This window comes from Hermetia illucens, chromosome 4 (genome assembly GCF_905115235.1).
Source record: "Hermetia illucens chromosome 4, iHerIll2.2.curated.20191125, whole genome shotgun sequence".
Classification (NCBI taxonomy): Eukaryota; Metazoa; Arthropoda; class Insecta; order Diptera; family Stratiomyidae; genus Hermetia; species Hermetia illucens.
The window spans coordinates 122,960,769-122,983,890 of NC_051852.1; the positions used below are offsets into that span (position 1 = coordinate 122,960,769).

General features: G+C 38.0%; 1 protein-coding gene across 48 annotated transcripts in view; it reads right to left on the reverse strand.

Moving 5' to 3' along the window:
• Window positions 1–23,122, reverse strand: part of LOC119653756 (dystonin) — a 525,582-nt gene that overhangs the window by 117,416 nt on the left and 385,044 nt on the right. For 6 of the 48 annotated variants that reach the window (XM_038058698.1, XM_038058726.1, XM_038058738.1 and 3 more), the window contains exon 2: window positions 8,061–8,983. The exons of the other annotated variants lie outside the window; for them this stretch is intronic. In XM_038058698.1, the coding sequence (XP_037914626.1) occupies window positions 8,061–8,708 (648 nt within the window). In that variant the 5' untranslated portion in view covers window positions 8,709–8,983. The remainder of the gene's footprint in view (window positions 1–8,060; window positions 8,984–23,122) is intronic. 48 annotated transcript variants of the gene reach the window in all.

A 23,122-nucleotide genomic window follows, 5' to 3' on the forward strand; every position in this document is an offset into this window, starting at 1 on the left:
TAACGCAATTTCCTGGCGTGAAGAATTAACCTCACGGTCCTATTCAAAAACCGATTGAAATTGTGACCACAAAGAGAGGCCTGCCATAATTGTCGCAGCGGCGACGTCGTATTTGAATATAGCCCCAAGATTTAAATCATAACCTCTACAGTAATAAGAGAGTTGGTGTCCACAAATTTATACATTGAATCCCTAACAAGCTCATAATAGGAATTTCAAATCGTTTAAGTCCTCATCTCGCTACATATTCAGTGACGCTTCAATACGCGTATAAGAAATGAATATGATCTGTTCAGATTTACGACAATTTTCAGTCACAATTCTTAAATTCTCGACAGAAATCATCATCTTTAAACGAATCCTTGGAAACCTTGTATTGCACAAACTTCAAATTTGGGTCAAAAAAGATGTTTAAACTTATTTTCGCCCTTGGAGTTATACCTTAAGAGTAAGGCTTAAAGGCACTTTCCTATAATTAAAAATGGCCTTGGCATCACTTTTGAATATTCTCTGAATGTCCTTAAGACACTCACACAGGTAATGCACATTTCGAAATATGCTACCTTTCATGGCAATTTTCATGAAAAATGTTTAAGTTGAGTGCTGAGTTGGTTGTAGAACTCTTCACATAAGAAAAGTTATTCTTGAATTTATACAAGGGGCATTTAGCCTCTTCAACGAGCACTTCGGAGATTTTTCTAAAGGATGAAATTCTGGTCATACTTTTGCAGTCATCTCTAGTATCAGATAATAGGAGAATGCCCCCGGAATTCCTCGAAGCCCAGACTAAACTTTTTAAAAGCAGAAATTGATGCTCACATGACAGGACGGAATAGCATCCGTGCGCAAGTTTAAAATTAGAGAGCTTAGATCTAATCGGGTGTCGGAGCTTTCTAAGGAGTTATGATAGTACTGGAAAGGCCCTTTTAAAGAAAGTGACTAATAAATACACTCTTTTCTTCCTTAGTTAGGTATTAATATTCCTAATACGATGGTGTCAATGGTCGACTTAAGATAGCTTAATTTAAGATACAATTCAAGTCATCAACCATTAGATGAGCTTGCCTTTCAGAACAAAAGCCACTCTCTCTACTCAACTTATTTATTTAGAAAATAAGTAGGTTCTTAAATGAAACTAGCTATATACCATATATTCACAGTCTATTATGTTCACTAATAATAAATTTTTGATGTCAGTTAAATGAAGCGATAGAGCTTACATAACTCCGGAGAATTTAGGGGGTTAAATGCTTAGTAAAATCAACGTCATCAAACCAACCAACCAATCAGCAATATCAAATGAGAATAATAATAAGAATAAGATCAAACGAGAATAATAAAGGTAGGAGACCGTTGAAAATTTCTCCTATCTAGGGTCGAAGATCACAACCGATAACAGCTACGACGATGAAATCCGCGCACGGTTGTTGGCAGCCATCAGAGCCTATTTCAGCGTACAAAAACTGTTCCGCCCGATACGTGTCACCTTAGGGTCAAAGCTCTTACTGTACAAGACTATGATTTTGCCAGTCCTTGTATATTCCTCGGAAACCTGGGTTCTTAGCAAGAAAAATTGCGAACTCTTGGCTGCGTTCGAGAGAAGAATCCTCCGAAGAATTTTTGACCCCCTACATGAAAATGGACGATACCGTAGCCTACATAACGACGAAATCTATGAGTGATACCATGAACGTCTGGTTGTGGCTCGATAGGTTGCGGTAGTTGCCGAAAATGTCTATAAGGTCAATATCTATGGTAGAAAAAGAAGACGAGGTAAACCCTACTTGAGATGGCGACGGCAGCTTTAAGGGATATCGAATTGGTGATCTGAAGTTCCTTACTATAGTAGACCTAGACCGGATACCGGTTGTTGCGACGTTGATTATGATGATAATCAACCCGAGAAAGGATATAGCTCTGGGGAACACCTGAATTTCAGAAGTAGGGGTAATATTAGCAACCATGAAAAGAAACTCGGCATGAACAATTAGGATAGGAGGAAATACGAATAATAATGAATAAGGTAAAGTGAATTCCCACATGTTTAAAAAGTAACATCTGGTGGTTCGAAGACTGAAGTTACACAGTTTGTAAACTTACATGATTACGATAGACCGACGTTTGGCGTAGCCATGCTGTTCTTCTGCACTGCCATGTGGACTAAAGTGGGCAGCTAAGCAATTATTAGGATATCTTTGCATGTTTTCAGAGTATAGTCAGAGGAGAGAAATGAGACTGAGAAATTACAACGCCTGTTTCTTCTCATTTCAAAAAGGGATTCTCTGAAACATATTCGTTTCAAAGTAGGGCATAAAGGACAGATGTGTAACATGTGTTTCTGACCCGAAAAAGCAGCATCTTGAGCATCAAGATCTAATCCAACCTTAGCATTGACACTGCCAATGAGAAACCGTATAACTGGGTGGCATAGCTATTCAACTCTAAAATCAACTTCGACAATAAAATAGAGAAAACCTTGCAGACTGTAGATTGGAAGGACAAAGCTACTAAGTTAAGTTCAGCGAACTTACATTTCGAAGACTCGAGGACTCAATTGACTGTAGGAAGCTAATAAGAGCGATTAAATGTCACATAAGGCTCGTACCACATGTATACGGGTCCATTGGATTCAGTTCATTTTAAGTTCAGTTTCGGTCGCTACCGACAAAAGTGAAACGACCATTCGGTTTCAGTTCGGTGACTGTTTGGCACCTAACTGAAACCCTACAGCAATGCTCTCGCGACACGAATAGGTTTTATCAAATCACACACGCACGGCTCACGGTTGGGTTTGACCTCACAGCGTAAGTAGTAAGTAAATTATTAAAAGTTGTCGGGTTTTATTTCGGTAAAATGTACAGTTTACTGAGTGGGAATCGTGTATAAAGGGTTTCATTTAGTTCCGTTGGTCTTCGGTTGTGATCAAAACGGACGGAGCCAAATGGAACCGTATACAAGTGACACGAGCCTAAGGGATCGAGCAGGGATATAAGTGAAAAGGCGGAGCAAAATGGTAAGGGATGGAGCAGGGATATAAGTGAGAAGGTGCAGCAAAATGGTGGGCATACAATGTTCTAAACTACATATTCAACCTGTATTTGGATATCTGATTATAAACCCTACTCGAGAGCAATTGTTTCCATTCACATTTCCCGCACTCGTTCGCTTAATAATATCTTTAGGTGTGCATGTGCAATATACATACTGTCCTGTTCATGGATAAGCTTTCGTGAAAGTGAAGGATTGTTCTCTTAAAATTAAAGAGCAAATACAATTTCTCTGATAGTGAGTGACGCGTTGAAGAAGGAACTATTCCTTGCTGTCCCTTGAGTTTCATTAGAGTTGTTACTTCCACTCCTTCGTAGATTCCAGGGAGTGAATGGATGGATGGGTATCTGAGTGCTGCAAATGTAGTAGTTAAAATATTCTCGGATCGTGTTAAAGAATACCCCGAAAGTTTAATTTACACTGAGCAGATTCGTTTCCATTCGCTTCGGATCATTGTGGAGCATCTTTTGAGGCTATCTACGAATCAAACAATTTTTTGATACCTTTGTGTGAGCGGAATTGCTGATCAGTCAGACCATTAACCATTGAACGGACAAGTAATAATTGAACCACGAAATATCTGGACAATAGGGCGGGGGGGCTTCTCATTTGAGCATTTCCAGGTAGGTTTTAACGGATTTCATAATCTGACGCCGAGCATGCTCATGCTGTAGAATAACTTTTTATGCCCTTGCTTATATTGTGGCCGATTTTCATGCAGAACTCGAATCAATCGCGTCAATTGAAATTAATACCGTTCCAGGTGATGGTTTTATTTGCAGAATACCAAATTGGTACCACCAAATATACAAAATAAACTTCGCAACGTGGATATCCAGCCAAGCCGATGACATAGAGGCATGACTGGGCAGTCTTCGTGACTTTCTTCTGTTGCAGTAATGAATACATTTTTCAAAACCCGTAACGATGCTCTTCCTTTTTTGAGTCTGCAGCAGTTGTTCACAGGCGAAAAAGCGAGGCTCAACATCCCTTGGCTTCAAATCATAAGGAACTCAAATTGCTTGCTTTATTGTACACAGAATTTTGGATTGTGCTCATAATAGCATGTATATCCCATATGCTTAGACTTTCTATGCCAAAGGACTTTGCACTCCATTTTAAATATAGAACGGATGCTTTGTAGTCAACGCGAACTCCTTTCTTTGAAGTTCACCAGCTGCCTTTCTGTTTTAAATTGTCTTTCACCTGTCAACCATAAGCCGCAATGACTAAATAGATTGGATTCGTCCTAGAGGGGAGAGCTATCCCAGAAAACGGGCCTTGCTAGCACAGAGGCGTGCAAGCCATGTCTACGTCTCTTTAGGCCATCTCTGATCACCTAGGGTAATCTGTGACCATCGCCTATCCACTACAATGCCTAAATATAAACCGAAGTATTTGACCTTATTAGACAATGGAATGTAGGCTCCATTCAAGTTGGTTGGAAGGCAGCTCAAAGCGCACTTCGACTTCGTTGACTATGATTTTACGAACAGTCAGCCATTTTTCGATCTGTTAGGTATTTGTTGATACTGATGAATTTCGTAAGCTACTAATTGTGATTGGACGTGAGTGGGAAGAAACGAAGAATTATTCACAAATGTACATATAGATGTGACTACATGAATGCTGATTAGCGCTAGGCACTATTTGTAAATATTGACAAACGTGAAAGAAAATTTTGACAGAATGTAGATTCTGAAAAATTTTGGCCCTACTAATAGTAATTTTGTAGCCAGTGGTAGATCTTTGAAAGTCTTCACGATGATTTTGGATTGACCTTCTGCAGATCCAGATAACGATGGATTACTATTCGAACTTTTCGATTGAATAACCTCTTGTAGGTATGTCGAGAAAATTTCTCTATTTTTAACATCGATTTTTGACCAGCAAGTTAAGCAAGGTTTAAGTTTCTTAGTTATCGTCAGTGAGACTGTTCGTGAAGTGCTAGAAATCATTACTTCTTTTTGCTTACAACACATAGGTTCTTGGTGATATTTATGAGCTCCTTTCCTAACCAACGAGGTTTGCTTATCTTTCCCCATATTTATTATCAGCTCTTGGATTTCTGATATTCTTCTGAGCCCACCACTACCGTTTGGTGAGAATGTAGCTTATCGCTTATTCTAACTTTGGTTAGTGGGGAAGTACGAAGGTTGCCCTGAAGAAACATCGAGGTGTTTGATTCGTGGACTGTGTTAAGTTTGAGAGTTATATGTCAATGGTAGACGATCAGGATAAAACCATTTGAGAAGACAGATCCTATCATTAGACGCTAGAATGTTTTTATTGTCCTCATTTTTGTTATCTACTGTGATAAAATAACATTATTTTTGTGCCTGCATTTTTGGGGTAAAATATCGAACTTCTATATTAACATTCCTAGAAACTGGAGCAGCAAGTTCTCGTTTTTTAGAGGATGCATTAACAGTGCGTGGTTTGGATTGGGATTTGCAAAGATGTGGGTTATTCGATTTACTAGGAAATGAAATATTTCGGCTCGATCCAATAGAAAGAAACTTCTATTACTCCTTCTGCATTGTTTGCACAGTTAATTGTAATGTTAATACTCAAAAGTATGAGGGCGTTATGGAAAATGGGTTTGTTCCGTGCCAGGTTTGATTTAAATGTTTTGTGCCGTTTTTAAGATTTTTTTTCTTTTTTTTGAAAAACAAAAACTTATTAAAAACGGTTCATTGTCTGTTTCTCACACGTACTTTTCTCAAAAACGGTTGCGTCTATTGGCACGAAGTTTGGCGAAAAGGTTGGAACAGAGAACGTTCTGATATATAACGAATCATATCTTTTCACGTAGATACTAAGCAATGTATAATAAAAGTCGGGTGCTAATTGCTTTTCATCCAAATATATCCTGTTTATGGACCACTAACCAAAAAATCTGAAAAAAAATGGTTGTGTTTCGACTCCGCATTTAGGCCTTAAAATATTCTCCATATCGATGTCTGCTCAAATAAAGTTAAAAATAGTATATTACAATCTTTTGTAGACTAACTACAAAGTCCCCCTTAAATTCACACTAGAATTATGGTATTTCGTGATACTCTAAGCCGCGATATGGAACATAATACTGAAAGATCCTGCTATTATTAAAAAATGGAAATGAGGTGCAGAGATGTGAAAAAAAGCCAATAGAATTTTAGAATAAATTGAACAATGGCAGTGCCTAGGCACTTAATACAATGCTCGGCTGTTATGTCATGAGTTTTAAGCTGGTTGAAATGAGCTGCATAGTTACAAAAAGAAGCTCAATTTTAGGATATTGTGCGAAAGGGATCTTATGCGAAAAAATATGATGAACCTACACAAACATTACGAAGACCAAGATTGACGGTAAGGACGATGGTCTTTTGTTTAGTTGCGATTGGAGGCATCGTGAGTTGTTATCCTCTGGTCAAAAGAATCATTTGAATATTTACTCTAACAATTGGTACTGTAGAAGAAAGAAATTGATAAAAAAAATGACCAGAATTATGTTATGTTTCACTACGACAACGCCACATCACACGCATCCTTGATGTCTCAGAAAAAAATTAAAGACCTTAGCTGGGAATTTGTAGTCCTGATGTTAAACTGGTTTTGAATTCTTTGGTCATTGTTCTAAAAATAGTGGAATTTATGCCAGTATTTCGTTATAGTCTTAATTTCACTTAAATTTGTGCCGTTGGAAATACTTCTTTTTACGAAAAGCAGTAGATAATATAAGAATTTTTGGACCATCTGAAACCCTAATTTGGCTTTTGTAACAAATTTCTGATTACTAGTCTATATACGTAACGACAAAAACTACAAAATTGTTCCATAGAACAAAACTTCAATTATATCATTTTGATTAAAATAGACACCCCGTGAAAGCGACCAAGCACCATTATAGTGGTCAAATGAAACCGTATATCCCACAAGATAGTTAATCTTCTCAAAGGAAATTAATAACCTTATTCATCTGACGTCGCCAATTTGTAACTCTATTATCTTTAATTTCACCAAGATGCGATGCACAAGTCTCTAGATCAGAATATCTATCTATCGATCATGATTCTTTCTACCTATATATAAGACTGTTATGTCATGAGTTAGTTATGTCCATACAAAGATTTCTACGTAAAAACTACTCAACTTAAAGTGCCAGAGAAAATTAAAATCTATGTAAAGATCTTGCGTCAGAACGAGCGAATGAAAAACATTTCCAGAGGAATTTATCTTATCGAAAAGAGACCAGCTTTAGAGTAGTGTTTTGGATTTATCTTTTCAAAATGGTCATATCGAATGACCGTAAAAGTATGTAACAACTTTACCGTAATATACACTACACTTTATAGTTGCGGATCGAAGTGGATAATGTAGGAACTGCGAATAAGATTTTAAAGCTGTTTAGAAACAAAAAAAAACTAAGAATCGAACAGTCCAAATTAGACAGTTATTAGCTAGTGGCAAGGAAAACAAGTTCACTAAGAAACTTTCCTTTTCAAAAAAGATTGATCGAGTCAACATATGGAAAGTGGAACTTGGTGGCTAATAGAGATAGGATTAAAGATTTAATATAAAAATAACTTGATGCAAAGAAGTTAATGTTAATGATGCTGATGCAGCCGACAAAGTAGAATTAGCTAACAGAAATATAGAAAATTTCTTATTTAATGAGATTCAAATCTTGAGAATAAAACTCACTGGGACGGAAGTAATTAAAGTTTTCTAAATTAAAGACTGTACTTTATGATGTTACTTTGCTTTATGACAGAAACAGTTAAATCAGCAGCAATTTTTGCTTTTCTTCTAGTCATTTAAAAATGATCATGTATTCGTCCCTAATTACATTGGAACACTCAGTTCAAGTTGAGAACACTATAGGCCCTAGACCGGAACTTTGTGGAAAACTCATTGATTCAGCACGTGCGACTCTTAGATAGATTACAGTCCATACTTAACCAGTGTACTTGTCCACCTGTGCACTTAATTAACCTTTACAACAAAACATTGTTGGTTGTTCATGTTACCTTAGGGCGTTTCGGTTCAATGGCTCGTGTCTCTTCATATCCAATGCTGGTCGTGCGTACATCCTTGGCTTTATTCAGCATATCTTGTGCATTTGCGTGTTCTTCGGCGCGACTCAGGGTAGTCACTTTACGTACAATATGTGTTGTTATACGTCGATGACCATCTGGTGCGCGTTGTGATGTTTTCGTTGTTTCAAGACTCGAACCCAAAACTTCAGTGGAAACACGCTTATTTCGGGTGACAGCTTGAAGGGAATTTATGTGATCTGGAATTTCAGGTATTCCAGATCCAGGGTATGAGCCATTGTGTCTGGTTTGAATGACCACCTCTTTACTGTTGCTCGATGTGCCAGATCTTGGAATTGTATGTGTTATTGATTTTTGGCTGGTACCAACACCAGCTGCTGGAGGAACATAGTTTGGAGGATAATCGGTAATTAGGGCTTCAACCGTTCTTTCATGTTTCACTTCGTGTTGAAATCGAATATTACGATCATCCAAATTTGTTGTGATCGCAGGACCTTTGGCAACAGTGGCTGGGAATTTTTTCAAACTGGATTTTCTTTCTGGCACTGGAACTTGATTTTCGTGGGTTGCTTTGACAAAAACTCGCCCTCCTGGACGAAATTCATCGTCGATTTTATACATGATGACTAAATTGCACGTTGATCATTCAATCACTGCAGATTCTTTCTCCTCTGGAGAGACTAGTCTCATTGATTCACACTAAAACTTCACTCACTTCATAAGCACAGGATGATCCAACTCTTGAATTACAGCAAACCCGTTTTTTCGCAAAAAGTCGTTACACAATTCAAAATCACTTTGATGGTCCATTCAAAATTTCTTTGTCGACTGTAAGTTACCGGCTTACAGAATACTACCAGCGCACATTCTATGATTATGGCTTCACCGATTTTTCTCTGGATTACAAATGAACAAAGGTAAACATTTTTAAAGTAACTACATGCATCTACGCCTATACGAATGACCGGAATATACTAATGATAGCTGGAAGTAGGCACTCTGGATTAACAGATTATGATCAGAATTGTTGAACATGGCTAGATCGTTTCACGGAACCATAGATACTTAGTTATATTTAGAGTCGGCTTCGTAGCGATTTACTCATTTTGAAAATATAGATAAATTTTAATTTCTAGTTGAGATAGATCAGTATGCTTTATAAGAACTCGCAAGATCTAATTCCGGCAGATAGTTTTAAGATGCACCAATTCCGGGAATGTACCCATATTTCTGAGTCGGTTTACAAACAACTAAATGCAGAAAAAATCTCCTTGTTTTAATTTTTCTATACAATTTTAATCATTATTTTATCTTATCGTCCAGCAATAAATAAAAAATGAGTAATATTTAAATTAGAGTTTGATTATATATTTAACTTGCGTTATTGTGCGTGGGGATGGGTTTGATTGGGTTCAAAAGAAAAATAAACGGAATCTAATCTGGGTTAACGTATTATCCCTATCAACAGGCGATAAAAGTCGGACGAATAGTTTAGAAAATTTTACGTTAAAAGAAAAATTTGCAGTGAATAGAGATTTATGTATCCTGGTCACTCCTTTGTGGAGCAAAGAACATCCACACAACATCGACTTCCGTGTTGTTATCCTTTCGAACGTTTCATTTTCAGTAAGACTCTGCTTCACTTTTATGATATGGCATACGAGATCGAAGGTGCGATGATTGAGGTAGTTGTGTGCCAACCTCTCGCTCTCCTTGCCTCGCCTGCCAGAATTCTCCTGTAGCTTATACTCTCAAAGGATTATCTCGGTATGAAAACAAATGAACAAAATATCAAGTCTCTATATATAACAAGATATAACATAAACACACTCAACGCGTACTCGGTCCACTTGAAAGTAACCAAAAACATCATCACGAGAAGGGATGACATTAATGAAATAAAGAAAAAAGGTTGAATTTTGAAGAAAAAACTGCAGGCCCGTATCCGAGAGGTTTTTTATTAAAACTAAACTACAAGAAATCGGAAACCAAAGCGATCATGTGAGGATAATTGGCGAACTAAACAAAGAAACGTAAACATAAACAAGCAGGAATATCGTGATGAAGTTGCGAAAAAAGCTGTTCTTTTAAATAAGGAAGTGAGGATCCTTCCGGAACTCATTAAAAGGATCGAAAAGATCTTCAATGAATCTAAGGGAATTATTTGGAAATCTCGGATCTCACCCGGAATCCATCAAAAGGGTTGAAAAGATCCTCAATGAATCTAAAGGGATTATTTGGAAAATCTCGGATCTAATCCCAACCTGTTCAGAATAAAATGTCTTCCCATAATAGACAAAACTAACTCACCTAGGGGAAAAATTGCGAAGTGGCTCCTCAGCGAAGTTAAAAGGTTGGACAACAAACAGGTGGGAGATCCTTAAAAAACAGCTTAGACCTCATCAACAGACTGAACAAAAGTAGGAAGTAAGAACAATACGGGACAATGACAAAATGGTGTCATTCCACCTAAAAGTCCTTTTTCCGAGAAATTCGAGTTAGAGATGCACTACATTTGTTCTAGGAATAGCTCAACGCTTAGAAGGATATTGCAGAGTGTAGGAGGAAAGTATAATCGTACAAGAAATCGGCAACAGCATATATGAGCGGATCCTACTTTAAGTTTCAGGGAGACATTTTATAAATCAACTTCGGGAGCACTAATGAAGAACCTGCTTTCACCGGCCCTAAGCGAAGTCTTCATGAACAAGTTGGAAAAAGAACTCGAAGAGGGGCACGTCCCCTAGAGTGTGGGTAAGGAATATGGACGATGTTTTCACGATAATAAAGGAAGAGGACACGAGAACCATACTTGAGCGATTAAACAGACACACAAAACCTAAAATACCACGATGAAAATATACTGCAATAGTGCGACCAATGAGTACCTATCGTGCGTTAATTTGGACAGCGAAATAGACACCAAATACCACACTCAAGGAGCCATGCAACCTTCAAAGACTTGCTTATGTTAGCATCAATGGGGGCCATGAGAGCGTGCCCATTTGCATCCTTGGGGTCCTCTTAGGGTTCCTTGGGGTCCTCTTCATGATCTGAGAGATCATGACAACGAGCAGATGCAGAAATTGAAATCACCTCAGCAATAGATAATATTTGGTAATATCGGCTGCTGAGTGTACTATAATAATAAATTATTTTGTACGAGTGATATCACTTTTTCGCAAAGGTAATTTCTAGTGTTCTTCAAAACAATCATGTTCATCTCTCTTGTGGTGTCAAATTAACGATACATTGGATAAAGATGCTTTGTTCTACCGTTAGGCATTTCAGGCTATAATAGCATCACCAGTCGCCATCACACCAAGAACTTATGAAGTTCTTATCTCATTCTTTAATCTGTGAAATTAGATTTATTATACGCTCCCTATACCACTAGCCATCTTTATAAGTATTAAAAGACAATATCGGGAGTAGCCTCCTCACTTCAAATTAAGTAATTGCGGCTTGGATGACTATACAAGAGGAGGAGGGCTAACGATCGTCCATCATTCGACCTCAGTAAAGTGGATTGGGTCGATGCCTCCTCAACGAGCTTTTGAAGAAGTTTAAAAGTCTAACGTATCTAAATTTCTCAAATTGTCCGAATTTAGACAAAAAAAAACAACACAATCTATCACGACGCTAATACACGTTCATATATTGAGTGTTCGAATTCATCGCCAACTAGGCTGGGAAGTGCGTCCCTTTCAGCATCGTCATAAAGAGGAGATCCAAACCCGGGGATGAAAATTGTGCGGGTCCTTAAAAGTGCACAATCAATTTTCTTATTTATCAGTACCCTCTATCCCGAACGTCTGGAAACTCCGTTCTGATGGAAAATCTTAGCGGATGTCTTGCAACAACTCAACTATTACGGGGGACCGTACTATTATGATGATGTTCAGTTGGGTTGGTGGAACAACTTAGCTACCAATTACCACATTATATAGAGGCTTTTGAATTTTTTGTTAGTTTCTTCTCCTACTAAAAACTAACCGACTCTTGACAGCCATAAAGGTGGGCATCTGACTTCCTAGTACCTTTCTCTTTCACAATTTACCATTCACTCATCCGGGACCAGGTGAAACCACCTCCGATTGTTATTGGCCGCAAAAACAACTAAACTCCCATATACGTACTTCCTTCAAAAATGCCACTCAGACTGTGACCGTAACTATGGAGCAGTCTGACTACGCGACGTCTGACGTCATATGCATTCTTAATTATATAATAAAACAACACCGCGCAACACAACAATTTATTGAGCCTATATGGCAATCGATTGTGGAAACCACGGGCGACAATAATATGCATCTAAGATACTCATATCTGAGTATCTTTATTATAAATTGTGTGAGCGTTGATCGAAGTTGTCTAGCCTACAGAAACGCATACTTAGTATGTCGACTAATATGGAAGTGGTGGCTCTTCAGCAATATTTACAGATACTTTGAGGCAGCTATACTTGTACTATGGAGACATTTTTGAAGGTTCAGAATTCGCAGAATTTTGCAAATTATCCATAAATCTGCTGAATAATTCAACCAATAGTGAAATAGCGTTGGCAGATCGGAATTTAGTTTTTATAATGTGTAAAATTGTTGAAATAAGATAAACAGTTTCAATTGTACAATATTTTCAAGGTGTAGAGTTTCTGGATGGGAGTGAAATTTGGTTATGGAAGACATGGTTGGTTCTAAAATCTAAAAATTGTAAGCTGGTAATATGTTTAATTTTAGAGAAAACGGTTTAAAGTGGTGACAACGAGTATTTATCAGTAAAATTAAGTAGGTTTTAAATAAACGTTGTTTATCGGTGTCATTGACTTAAGTTTCAGGGCTTACTGTAAATGTCAAAAGGAACTCAAAGAAATATATCTCTATAGTATGTTTATCAAGGACATCTTGTTACTATACGGATGAATTGAAGGTAGGGACGTAGGAAGAAAATACGGGCCTAAAAAGAAACTCATGTGAGCCCCTTTATTATTTCCTTATTTCAACTAAATTCTCTAGTCCGAGGACCTGTTTCTGTAAAAAAAGTACTACTTCGGATATGAAAATTGTGATATTGAATCTTTAGTCCATTAACAGTCTTAATGTAAAAAGTCTGGACTGTTTTTTAAACAAAGAAATGAGCAGCAGGTGACAACACAAGATTATTCAGATTTAACTAATGTTAAGATAAATGTCACAGGTTTTTTAACTTTAGAAGATAAAATTGGCCCTTAATCGTGCCCCAAGAAGTGAATTGAGCAATTCCTCGGGCCCGGGCTCATCCTGGAGGCAAAATAGAGACTTTCATTTCAATTTTGAAATCTTCCGAACTACCCTGACTGTAGGACACAAGTGCTTAGTGAAATAGTGTCATCTGCTTTGCATTCTTGAGGATAAAGTTTGGAATGCATGTAGCATGTACTATGTCTAAACCTGCATCTTGTGGAAGGCAAGTCCGCGAATTGGTTGGGACGAACCTTTGCACCAGAGTTATTAGTGACCATCAGATAGGTGCGTAAAGGTAAAATATCCAGTGACTATCAGCACAACCTTCGGAGAAAATAAAAAACTATCAGCACTCTGATACGTTGACTGTACTTGAAACCTGGACATGTTAGCGTGGGTAGACTTGTCAATTCTCAATCTCACACACTTTTACTCAATGATGAACACTCAAAGTTGCTTCATCGAACGAGGAGGGGAAGTTCACTGCGATAATTTCGCTTAGTGAACGTGATAATAACAGATTCCGCCATTCATATTCCCCGCCATCTGCGGGGAGTGCGAAATGTCCTTTCACTGAATATAGGCATGATGGATATAAAATGAAAAGTATTGATTAGTACTTTTCAAAGCAGGGAAGAGTCCGGGGGATAAAAAATGGTCAATTCTTTCAACCATTCTCAGTATCCGGCTGAAAAATCTGGGAAAATATGAAGTTCCATGTATACTCCTCTAGGCATTAAAATATCTGCTCAAATGAGGTCAATAATCGCATATTTTTGTATTTTGTAAATTTATTGCAAACCACCCTTAAGTCCGTCCTAGATCCATGGCAATAATATAGCTTCTAATATGCATCACCATGCTGGAAAGAGATAAATGTCATCGAATGGAACAGTGGGTTAATTTTAGTGTTGGAATTATGAACTTTTAGATACAACGTCGTGTGACGTTTATCAGAGCTTTAAAAAAAAATAGCGGAGAAGATGAATAGCTTACGGAAGGAAAGGGGAAGACAACTCCTTTTCAAACCGGATGAATACTCATGGCAGACATCAACCCCTTCAGAAAGTATGGCGCCTCAAAATGTTTTTTTTGGTATCATCATAGCAAATTTTATACTTTTCAGCCTACCCCTGGAGGAAGGGGGAATTCCCCCTCTGTAACTCCGTTGAAAAATTGCGCCGGTCACGTCCTCTTGAAATATTGTGGCGTACGGGTAGAGTTTAATTTTGAAGCCTACAGCCGGTGGGAGTGAAAGGAGCATGGAGGCAGTAGCGGGAGATATTCTCTCAACAACCTTTTTAAACAATTGCCTGGCGATCGGCAATATAAAATTATTGCGTTTCAAATGGGAACTGTTTTGATATCATCATGGCCAAGGTTGATTTGCCAACCCCACTTCGAAATGGAGAGGATGGAGAAGAGGAAGAGCAAGATCCCTCTTCTCTAGTTCCGTTAAAGTGCGGTGGTCAATCCCTTCAAAAAGTTATAGCATCCCAGAAAAGAGCTAATTTCGTACTATAAAAAGATTATTAGTAAAGCAACTATCGCCATGCAATCCTCTCTGTAACGTCCCTAGCAATGGATGCCTTACTAATAAGTTTGTTGATATGAAAATGCCCCTTGTTGCGATTCTTGTTAAGGAGTAGTGATCGTTACGGGTTTTTAGTGGGGCTAGAAAGGGGAACTTCGTTTTTCCTGGTTGACGTTGATAAGCCAAAATTTGCTATAATGATATCAAAATATTCTCTCCCCTTCCCGGCCTATTTTAAGTGCCATCACTAATTTTGGGGCTGCAATTTTTCAATGCCAATGAAGGAAAAACCCCGTTCTAAAAGTGAGGTGTCTATTGCAATTCCTCTTCGTTCTATACACCATCCGCATCCTCACCCCCTGCGAGGACACGGTTGAGAATTGAGAATATAAAAAATCCACTCGCCATAGTTCTTACGAGAAGGTGAACGCCATGAACTTTCACGAGGATTGAACCATAAACAATTTAACCTTCACCCAATATTCTACTGGAAAGATTTTCTCCTTTATCTAGAGTTCTACTGTTGAATACCTGAATTCCGAGTTATTCCGAATTATAAAACTGCTAACAACCAAACGCTGTATGAATTTTTTTTTTTCTAAAATGGCTGGTAATATAGAATAGAAATTTCATGAAGTTTGTTGACTTCTTGATCCATACATCAATTTCAAGCTTCCGGAGTTCACTGAAAACCGGCAGCAATTATTTTTTCCAAGCGAGAATCGCTGTTAATGAGCTATGGTCCAAGAAAATAGCAAAGATTCCGCGGAATTTTGAAAACTTTTCCATCCACACGTATAGGTGCAATAGAATTCTCGGTGAGTGATTATATACATCTATACTGAGGTAAGTGGGTTTTGCTGTTATCTGCCTCGGAATTCGTAATATTCTCTATTTTCTATAGAACAAAGGTAATAAGCGGGAAAGCTTTGAATAAGTCGTGGAGAAGCTCTAAGAGAGGCTGTAACTATGCATGGTCTCATTGTCCATTTTTCGTGAGGTCAATTTATCATGCAATTCTGACCATACCATGACAACCTTAAAAGTGGCGAAAATTTAGGAAAATCTTCCAGAGATTCAGATACTCATATTTAAAAATTAATCTAAAAATATATCCATAATGTTATACAAATCGCATCGGTCTACTTTCCTTTACCAAAATAGTTTTAAAACTACCAAAATAACCACACCACGATTAATCCCGCTCTCCATTTTCGAAAGACGGTCAGAATTTGGTTGTTTTGCTCATTCTATTCTTCATTCTCTTTCCACATCCGACCATTATGGACAATCGTGATCACCATAGAAAGCCTCTGAGTGCTTGATTTCCATGAAATCATAAAAACATTTTCTCTTCTTCTACAAAGACTTAGATTTCAGTCGAAAAATCTTACCACGGAAGAATAGAAAGGTATGATCTTTGAGATTTAAACTATCGAAAAAAGAAGTGATACAAAGCAATGGTAGAAATAGCGTAAGAGAAATGAGTCATATTCTGAACTTCAGTAAGGCAATAGCCAAAAACCGCAACCTCATAATAACTTCAAGACCAAGTATGAATGGCTTCATTTGGACCACAGAAATAAGAAAATTAAATCTGATAAATTTTAAGACAGTGGCTCTCGACAATCAATTAGAGGCAAAGAAGTTATCGAATGGGAATATGGGAAAAGTTTGCTTGGAAGTATTTTGAATGGATGGTTTTAGGAAGTTGGACGAAAAAGCAGTTTATTACAATCATTTATCTCTTCTACGGAACTTGGTCTAGGTCTTAGAATAGTATAATGTTTATTTCTATCTTCCAAACCTCGCCTAAGGAACCACCAATATAAAAAGTTCTGTGCATCATTCTTTGCAGTATGTGATTGATAAATCACTTAAATCATTAAGCTCCAGAGGAAGATCAGCACCACAATTCTTATTTCCCTTCAGGGGAATGCACACTAACCACTCATTAGACCAATATATCTTTTGCTGAAATCTGGAGCTGAAGAAAAGAATCAATCGAAAAAACGTTAAAGTCGAATATCGTTAGCACCTTGAGATTTATCTCATCAAATTCTACACCGGCTGAACAGAAAGTTTCTATGGAATGACTATGCAGAAAGCCTCGAAGATAGTTTAAATTCCAGATACTTTGTTCTGTGGTAGATTGATCAACAATGATATATTATATCAACAAATGTATCTTTTGTTGATTTTAGAAATTATTAACGCCTTGCTTTTCCACCCAAACTATCTGAGAGTTGTAAAAGAATTAACTGGCCCCTGAGACGGTTAATCATACAAAATTGCGTTACAAGCACTTGTAAATCATTCATCATATCTTTCAATGCTGCCTAAGGAATTTCAATTAGCAACATGCCGCATTTATGCTAAACTAGTCCCACGCAACAATTTCCTTGACCTACAAGACCATCAAGGAAAACTGTGCAACTCAGCGCAAATCAATCCGTGTAAGGTACAGAAATTTTTCAAGAAGCCATAATTTGAAAAACAACAAATTGAAAAATTTACCCTCAGTGACTATATAGTTCCACCAAACTACCATTTTCAATGAGTCAAAAAAAAATATCAATAGTTTCATGTCCATATGCGTATGTTGATGTTATTTATCACCTGAACGTAAAGTCAACTGGCCGCTTAATCCGTGGCGTACACATATGGTCAAATAGCGACTAAACGTAGTATTTACAAAATCAACATTTTAATACAGTATATTTGTACGCATTCAAATAGGCATAAGATAGATTTGTAACTACATCAATGGTGAAGACCTTGCTTAATTTAATTAGTTCCAGAATTCAGTGGATGGCACAAGCTGTCTGGAAGTGACACTAATTACATGTAGGAGTCTTTAGGAGAAGATGCCGATGTTCAAGAATTAATCAATAAAACTTTCAATCTAATTGGAAGATTGTTTTCAGTTGATAGTTATGTATATTCTTTGTGATGAAAAGTGTAGAGATTCAATTAAATCTGTGTAAAGAACGGTTATCTATAAAGAGATTTTACGACAAAATATTTCCGTTTTTGGTTAGGGGTTTTTATTGCTTTCCCATACACCCAGCACTTCGGGAACCAGTTGTTCCCTTCTTTGGGGAGATCTTCTCTAAAAAAAAAGATATAAATGGCTTCCGAAATAGCGCAACAGGTAACGCAACTAAAAAAAGAAAATTTGTTCCTTGGAATTACCTTTCAAAAATAGAAAAGATATGCTCGGCACTTCAGGTATTGTGGATTTTTTATGTAAGAAATTTAGATGCATTCTGTCAAATTATATCCACTTCAATGTGACGACATTATTTTATTTCTTATGACCTATTAAAATCTTGTCAATAAAAGCAGGGCTTCCACCATTAAAATTCTTCATAGTATAGCCCATATTTCTGATTCTAGGGTGAAAAATTTAGAATATATAGTAATATCCTATTGTTAGCTTTATTTAAGTAAATATCGGAATGAAGACTACTTTGAGGCCCACTAACCAAGGATTTTCATTTGACACTCATTATAATACTCAGTGAAAAAATGCATGTATACCGACAACCTTAAACTCAACGTAGAAGGATGTCTTGCACTGCATGCGTTCTAATCTTTTCTTCGCAACCCGAAGATTACTGCCGCGACTTCAACACTTGAACAGTAGCACGAGGATTCTGGGAAACAAACGAAAGGCGAAGGATCCTCTTTTACTGCCTACACATCAATTTGACCAATATTGGAAATGTAAACACGTTTAGGCGTGGAGAGCTACATAGATTTGACTCGCCGATCCAGCATTTACACTAGCATGTCAGAGAACAGTATACGCATAGAAACTAGCAAGTGACATAATATGATGATTGACAAGCGACTCGTAGTAATAAACGCTAACCTGCAATCACCCAAAAACGGGTTAGCCATCAGAATCACCATGAGGATACCTTTGTGGAGATATTGCTGTGAGATACCGAATTTACTGGAATGCTACCCGTAAAGTGACGCAAATGGTCTCGTAAATTAATTGAGGGTGTGATGCTCCCATGCCACGCATAAACCCCCATAAGCCAAACCGTAACTGTTGGTGGAATGCGGAAATAGCGAAATGTAGAAAGGAATGCCTGCAGGCCGAAAGATGAAATCAACGATGAAGAAACACACCAGACTATAAACAATTCGAGTGTACAGACGCAAAGGCACCGTTGGTCCATCATGAAAAGTGAAATAGGGCTGCTGCGAGCGACTTTGTGGTGAGGCAGATTCTGAACCTTGGGCAAGTGGTTTTACCACCAATTGGTAATGTTGGTAATAAAGGAAAAAGGTCTAAACTATCAAGTGCCCATATCATAATGTGAGATAGTTATGAGATTGTTCTTGGTATTCATTAGTGACGAAGACATATCTTTAGTAAAGACAACAAAGTTCTGGATGCTGCATAAAGAGTCCGAGATAACGCAACCCTCAATATTGATCGAAGTAGCCAATTAGAACGGCAGCAAATCTATCTCCGGAGGTATTCCCAGCTTGTTAAAAAAGAAATGGAAATGGCCCCGAAGCCGAATAAGCCAATACATAAACCGACATCCTGCATATCTTTCTTTGTTCTGCATAGGCAAGCTCTGCCAGCGGATGGTATGTAGCCGACTGTTGTATTTAAGGATTATTTTATCTACGGTTAGAGGCCGGAAAAAACAGCAATTGCCGAGTATTTCCGTAATTCCTCTAAGAGCTGAAACGCATTCTTTTCGTGTTTCTGGCAAAAGAGAATGAAAGGCCAAAAAAAATTCGTCCAAGATCGGACGGAAAACACCAACACCGTATAAAATGAAACAAGTAGTTTCTCCCTGTCCAACAAGACATTTCCGGAGCTACTTACTCCTTTCATTAGTGTTTAGCTAACATACTTTAATCAAATGAAGTTTGAAGCCAAAATAGACTCTTATCTAGGTCTTACGCCATCTGTATTTTAGGATTTTTGAGTCGTGCTAGAAAAAACGACTAAGTGCCGCAGTCCCTATATTGCGGCCAAAAGAAGTCGACCGTAGGTTGCAGCTAACAGCCACCTGATACCCGAAAAAGATTCTTCCCCCCGACCATGCTCGGCTCCTCGTGCGCGGTTGAGCCTAATTCCAACGTCTATGTAAGGATACACGATTTTCCCCAATGTATGGAATTTAGATTCGTCAAGCCCAAAAGAGTCGTTAATTCCAATAAAACAAAAAGCCTACTAGATTTGATGAAATTCCAACCAGATTTCTTAAATAAGCTCGGTATTCATTTTAGTCTTCCTTTCCACTTAAATAAACTATTGTGGGTTGAATGCGTACTTTCTCAAGAACTGGAAATGTATCCAGACCACTACCGTATCCAAAACAACGAAAATTCCCTCTGTCGACAATTACAAGCATATCTCCATCCTTCTAACAATCCCCAAAATTTACGAGCAGGTCAATAACGTACTTCTAGGTTAGGTCATCAAACTAACCACAGAAAGTCCACTTTTGCTGCTACATGCAATTGTTAGGCAGTGGTCATTTTTGATTTTGTCTTGTAGACGGGTATCCCCCATAGGTTCCTCATCATTATCTGATGTAATGAAACCCTACATGAACAAAAATAAAAAAATGTCAAGGACGATATCCTCTGAGCCCCAAACCCTTCGTTTGACATCTGGCGATTTCAACCGTAAAAATCTAAATTTTACAAAAGGAGAGACTTAAGCGCTGACGATAGTCAATGAAAGAAACCCTTTGCTATTACAAAAACTAACATAAGTATAAAATTTAAGGCTCAAAATGTCGTTCGAGTATTCTAGCGACGGACAAATCTTGGATCAGTTTTAGTCCGCCCTGAAACAAGGAGATCAAAGGAAAAGGAACTAAACATTCTCTTGAATTCTTGCGCAACAAGTCGACAACATTCTGAAAGATCTTAGCAGAGAAACCAAAATAGAGTATGCTAGGAGTGACAAAAGGTAAACCATCCCCGAGTAGTTTCTATTCTCGCGTTCTTTCTGGGTTTAGACGAGAGCTAAAATGAAACCTCGTCGCTCAAAGGGCTCTACTATTAGGAGAAACAAATAATTTGTGAGGCCTTCCTCAATAGTGGCCGGGGTAGTTCCCCAAAACAGCATTATTCTCAACTTAAGCAGTGAAAATCTCTCACTGAGGGTCAAGTTACTATGACTATACTCAATTCTCATGATCATAGCAAATGGTTCCTAAGATAGGACTCTGAAAGGAAGTTTCACGAATGTGGAACTCATGTAAATCACCTATTTCGGCTCCAAACGTTACTTTGAGATTGCCGGGTAAAAATGACATCTGCTTCCCAACTTGTTTTAGGGGCAAGGAATTACGTGCAATGGCTTCATCTTCACAAAATTATGGGTCACAAGACTTATCCCTACTAAGCCTGCGGACCGTAGTTTCGTTCCTAGTTTGACCTATAGAAAATAGAATTGCCTACAGTTTCGTTCATAGTACGCCCTTGTCATTTTTGTGGCGAGGTTTTGTGTTTGTCGTAACGATAAAAGTCAGTGACTTCAAAAAGGGAGCCTCTTGAAATAAGTGCTTTAGCAACTAAATGCTAGAAGGTTTTCTTCGCCATGTTGCGGGAACTGTCTTATCCCGTCTTCCCCTTTGTCAAATTAGTGTTTTGTAGATTTAGGTCTGATATGCATAGCCTTCCTGAAGTCTTTGAATACGGGCATTTGCGGTTGGAACCCGGAAGGATCTTTCTAGTTGCCCGATTACAGATTTATTCTTCTTGGCTGGGTGAAGTAGACTGATTGTCAGTGAATTTTGCAATGAAAAAGGATATGCTGAATTTGGTCGCCCATACTATCCCAATGACGATTGGCTTTCCGCGTACCTGTCGGATTCTTACTGTTCGCAATTGTGAAAGTGTTTTCTTTGCGTTGAAGAGAATGCGGGGTGGCTGTGGTTTACAAGTAAGTGGTAGATCTGGCTATGCCAAATGCTTCGTTCTTTTTCAGTTGTCTGATGCCAAACCTGAAACAGATTTTCGCACTGGCAACTACGATTCTCTAGCTAGTTTCTTCATTTGTCAGGAGAGGGAGCTTTCGGAATACAAACCACTTTGGTGTGTTACGTTTCTAGATTTTTCTTTTGAAATAAGGGCACGTTTCTGTTGCCTTTGTGTAAGTAGTATAACTTGAATGTCTCTAATTTACACCAATGTTATCAACATCTAGATCCTGTACTCAAATTGTAACTGAAACATGAAATGAAATATTGAAAAATTCAGATCGGCGCCTTCACTTAATTCCAACAGTACTGGAACTCAGAGTGAAATTATGCGGTGTTACCAACGATTAATTAATTGAAGTAATAAAACTTGTTGTTTCTTTTTCGTTGGTGTGGGTATTTATTCTTGCAAATACCGATATTTCAGGAACCACTTGTTCCCTTCATCAGTGCAAACTTGTTTGTTGTTGTACTTCAAGTACTGGAACTACCATTTCTACCGGAGAAATTAGATAGGCCTCAGCTGCATGACGGACTTCAGTCGCTAATATTTGGCGTTTAATGTGAAAGAAAGTCGTCTATTGTAAAGTTCAAGTAAAGGGTATTACAAACAATCAGTTGTTCCTTCCAATCTATCTCAAAAAGATTCTGAGGATGCGAATCTATTGGTATCCTCAATATGTTGGTGGATGATTGACAGAAATTTTTCAGAAGCTAGTGGAGCAGCAAAAAAAGGGGATTAAGGTTAGCGCACGCAAAACCGAAAAAAATGCGGTCGCCACATTGAGGAATACCTTACCTTGGCAGAACGTCACCACGAATTTAACAAGCCAACAGTTCGGTTCACTTAGGATGCCAAATTTCTAAGTATCCAAATAAATAAAATGCAATCTAAGGATGCAACGAAAACAGCGAGAATGTCAATAACTTTTTTATCTTGAGGGAGAAATCTTATGATTGAAGGATATGAAGGCATTGATAAAGGGGGTCAATCCGCCAATTGGACTATCGCGACACCGAAAAAGATGGTATTCTCATATACTGTAGTCCTGGTCAGTAGTATATGAGCTTAGCAACTCGCTGAATTGAAAATAAAAGAATTTTGGAACAACATTAGACTAAGAAGCGTTGGCTTTTTTAGACATGATTCTAGGCATATCATGTTTTAGATATGAGCTGAAGAAGCAAAAATGTGGATATCCTTGCTTTTGGTGTGATGTCTGAACGTTTTTGCTCTCTGGTAGGGTAAGTAGGTATCAGCGGCTGCTCCGAGGAGCCCAATTAGTGCTTTGGTGCGCCGTTTTGATG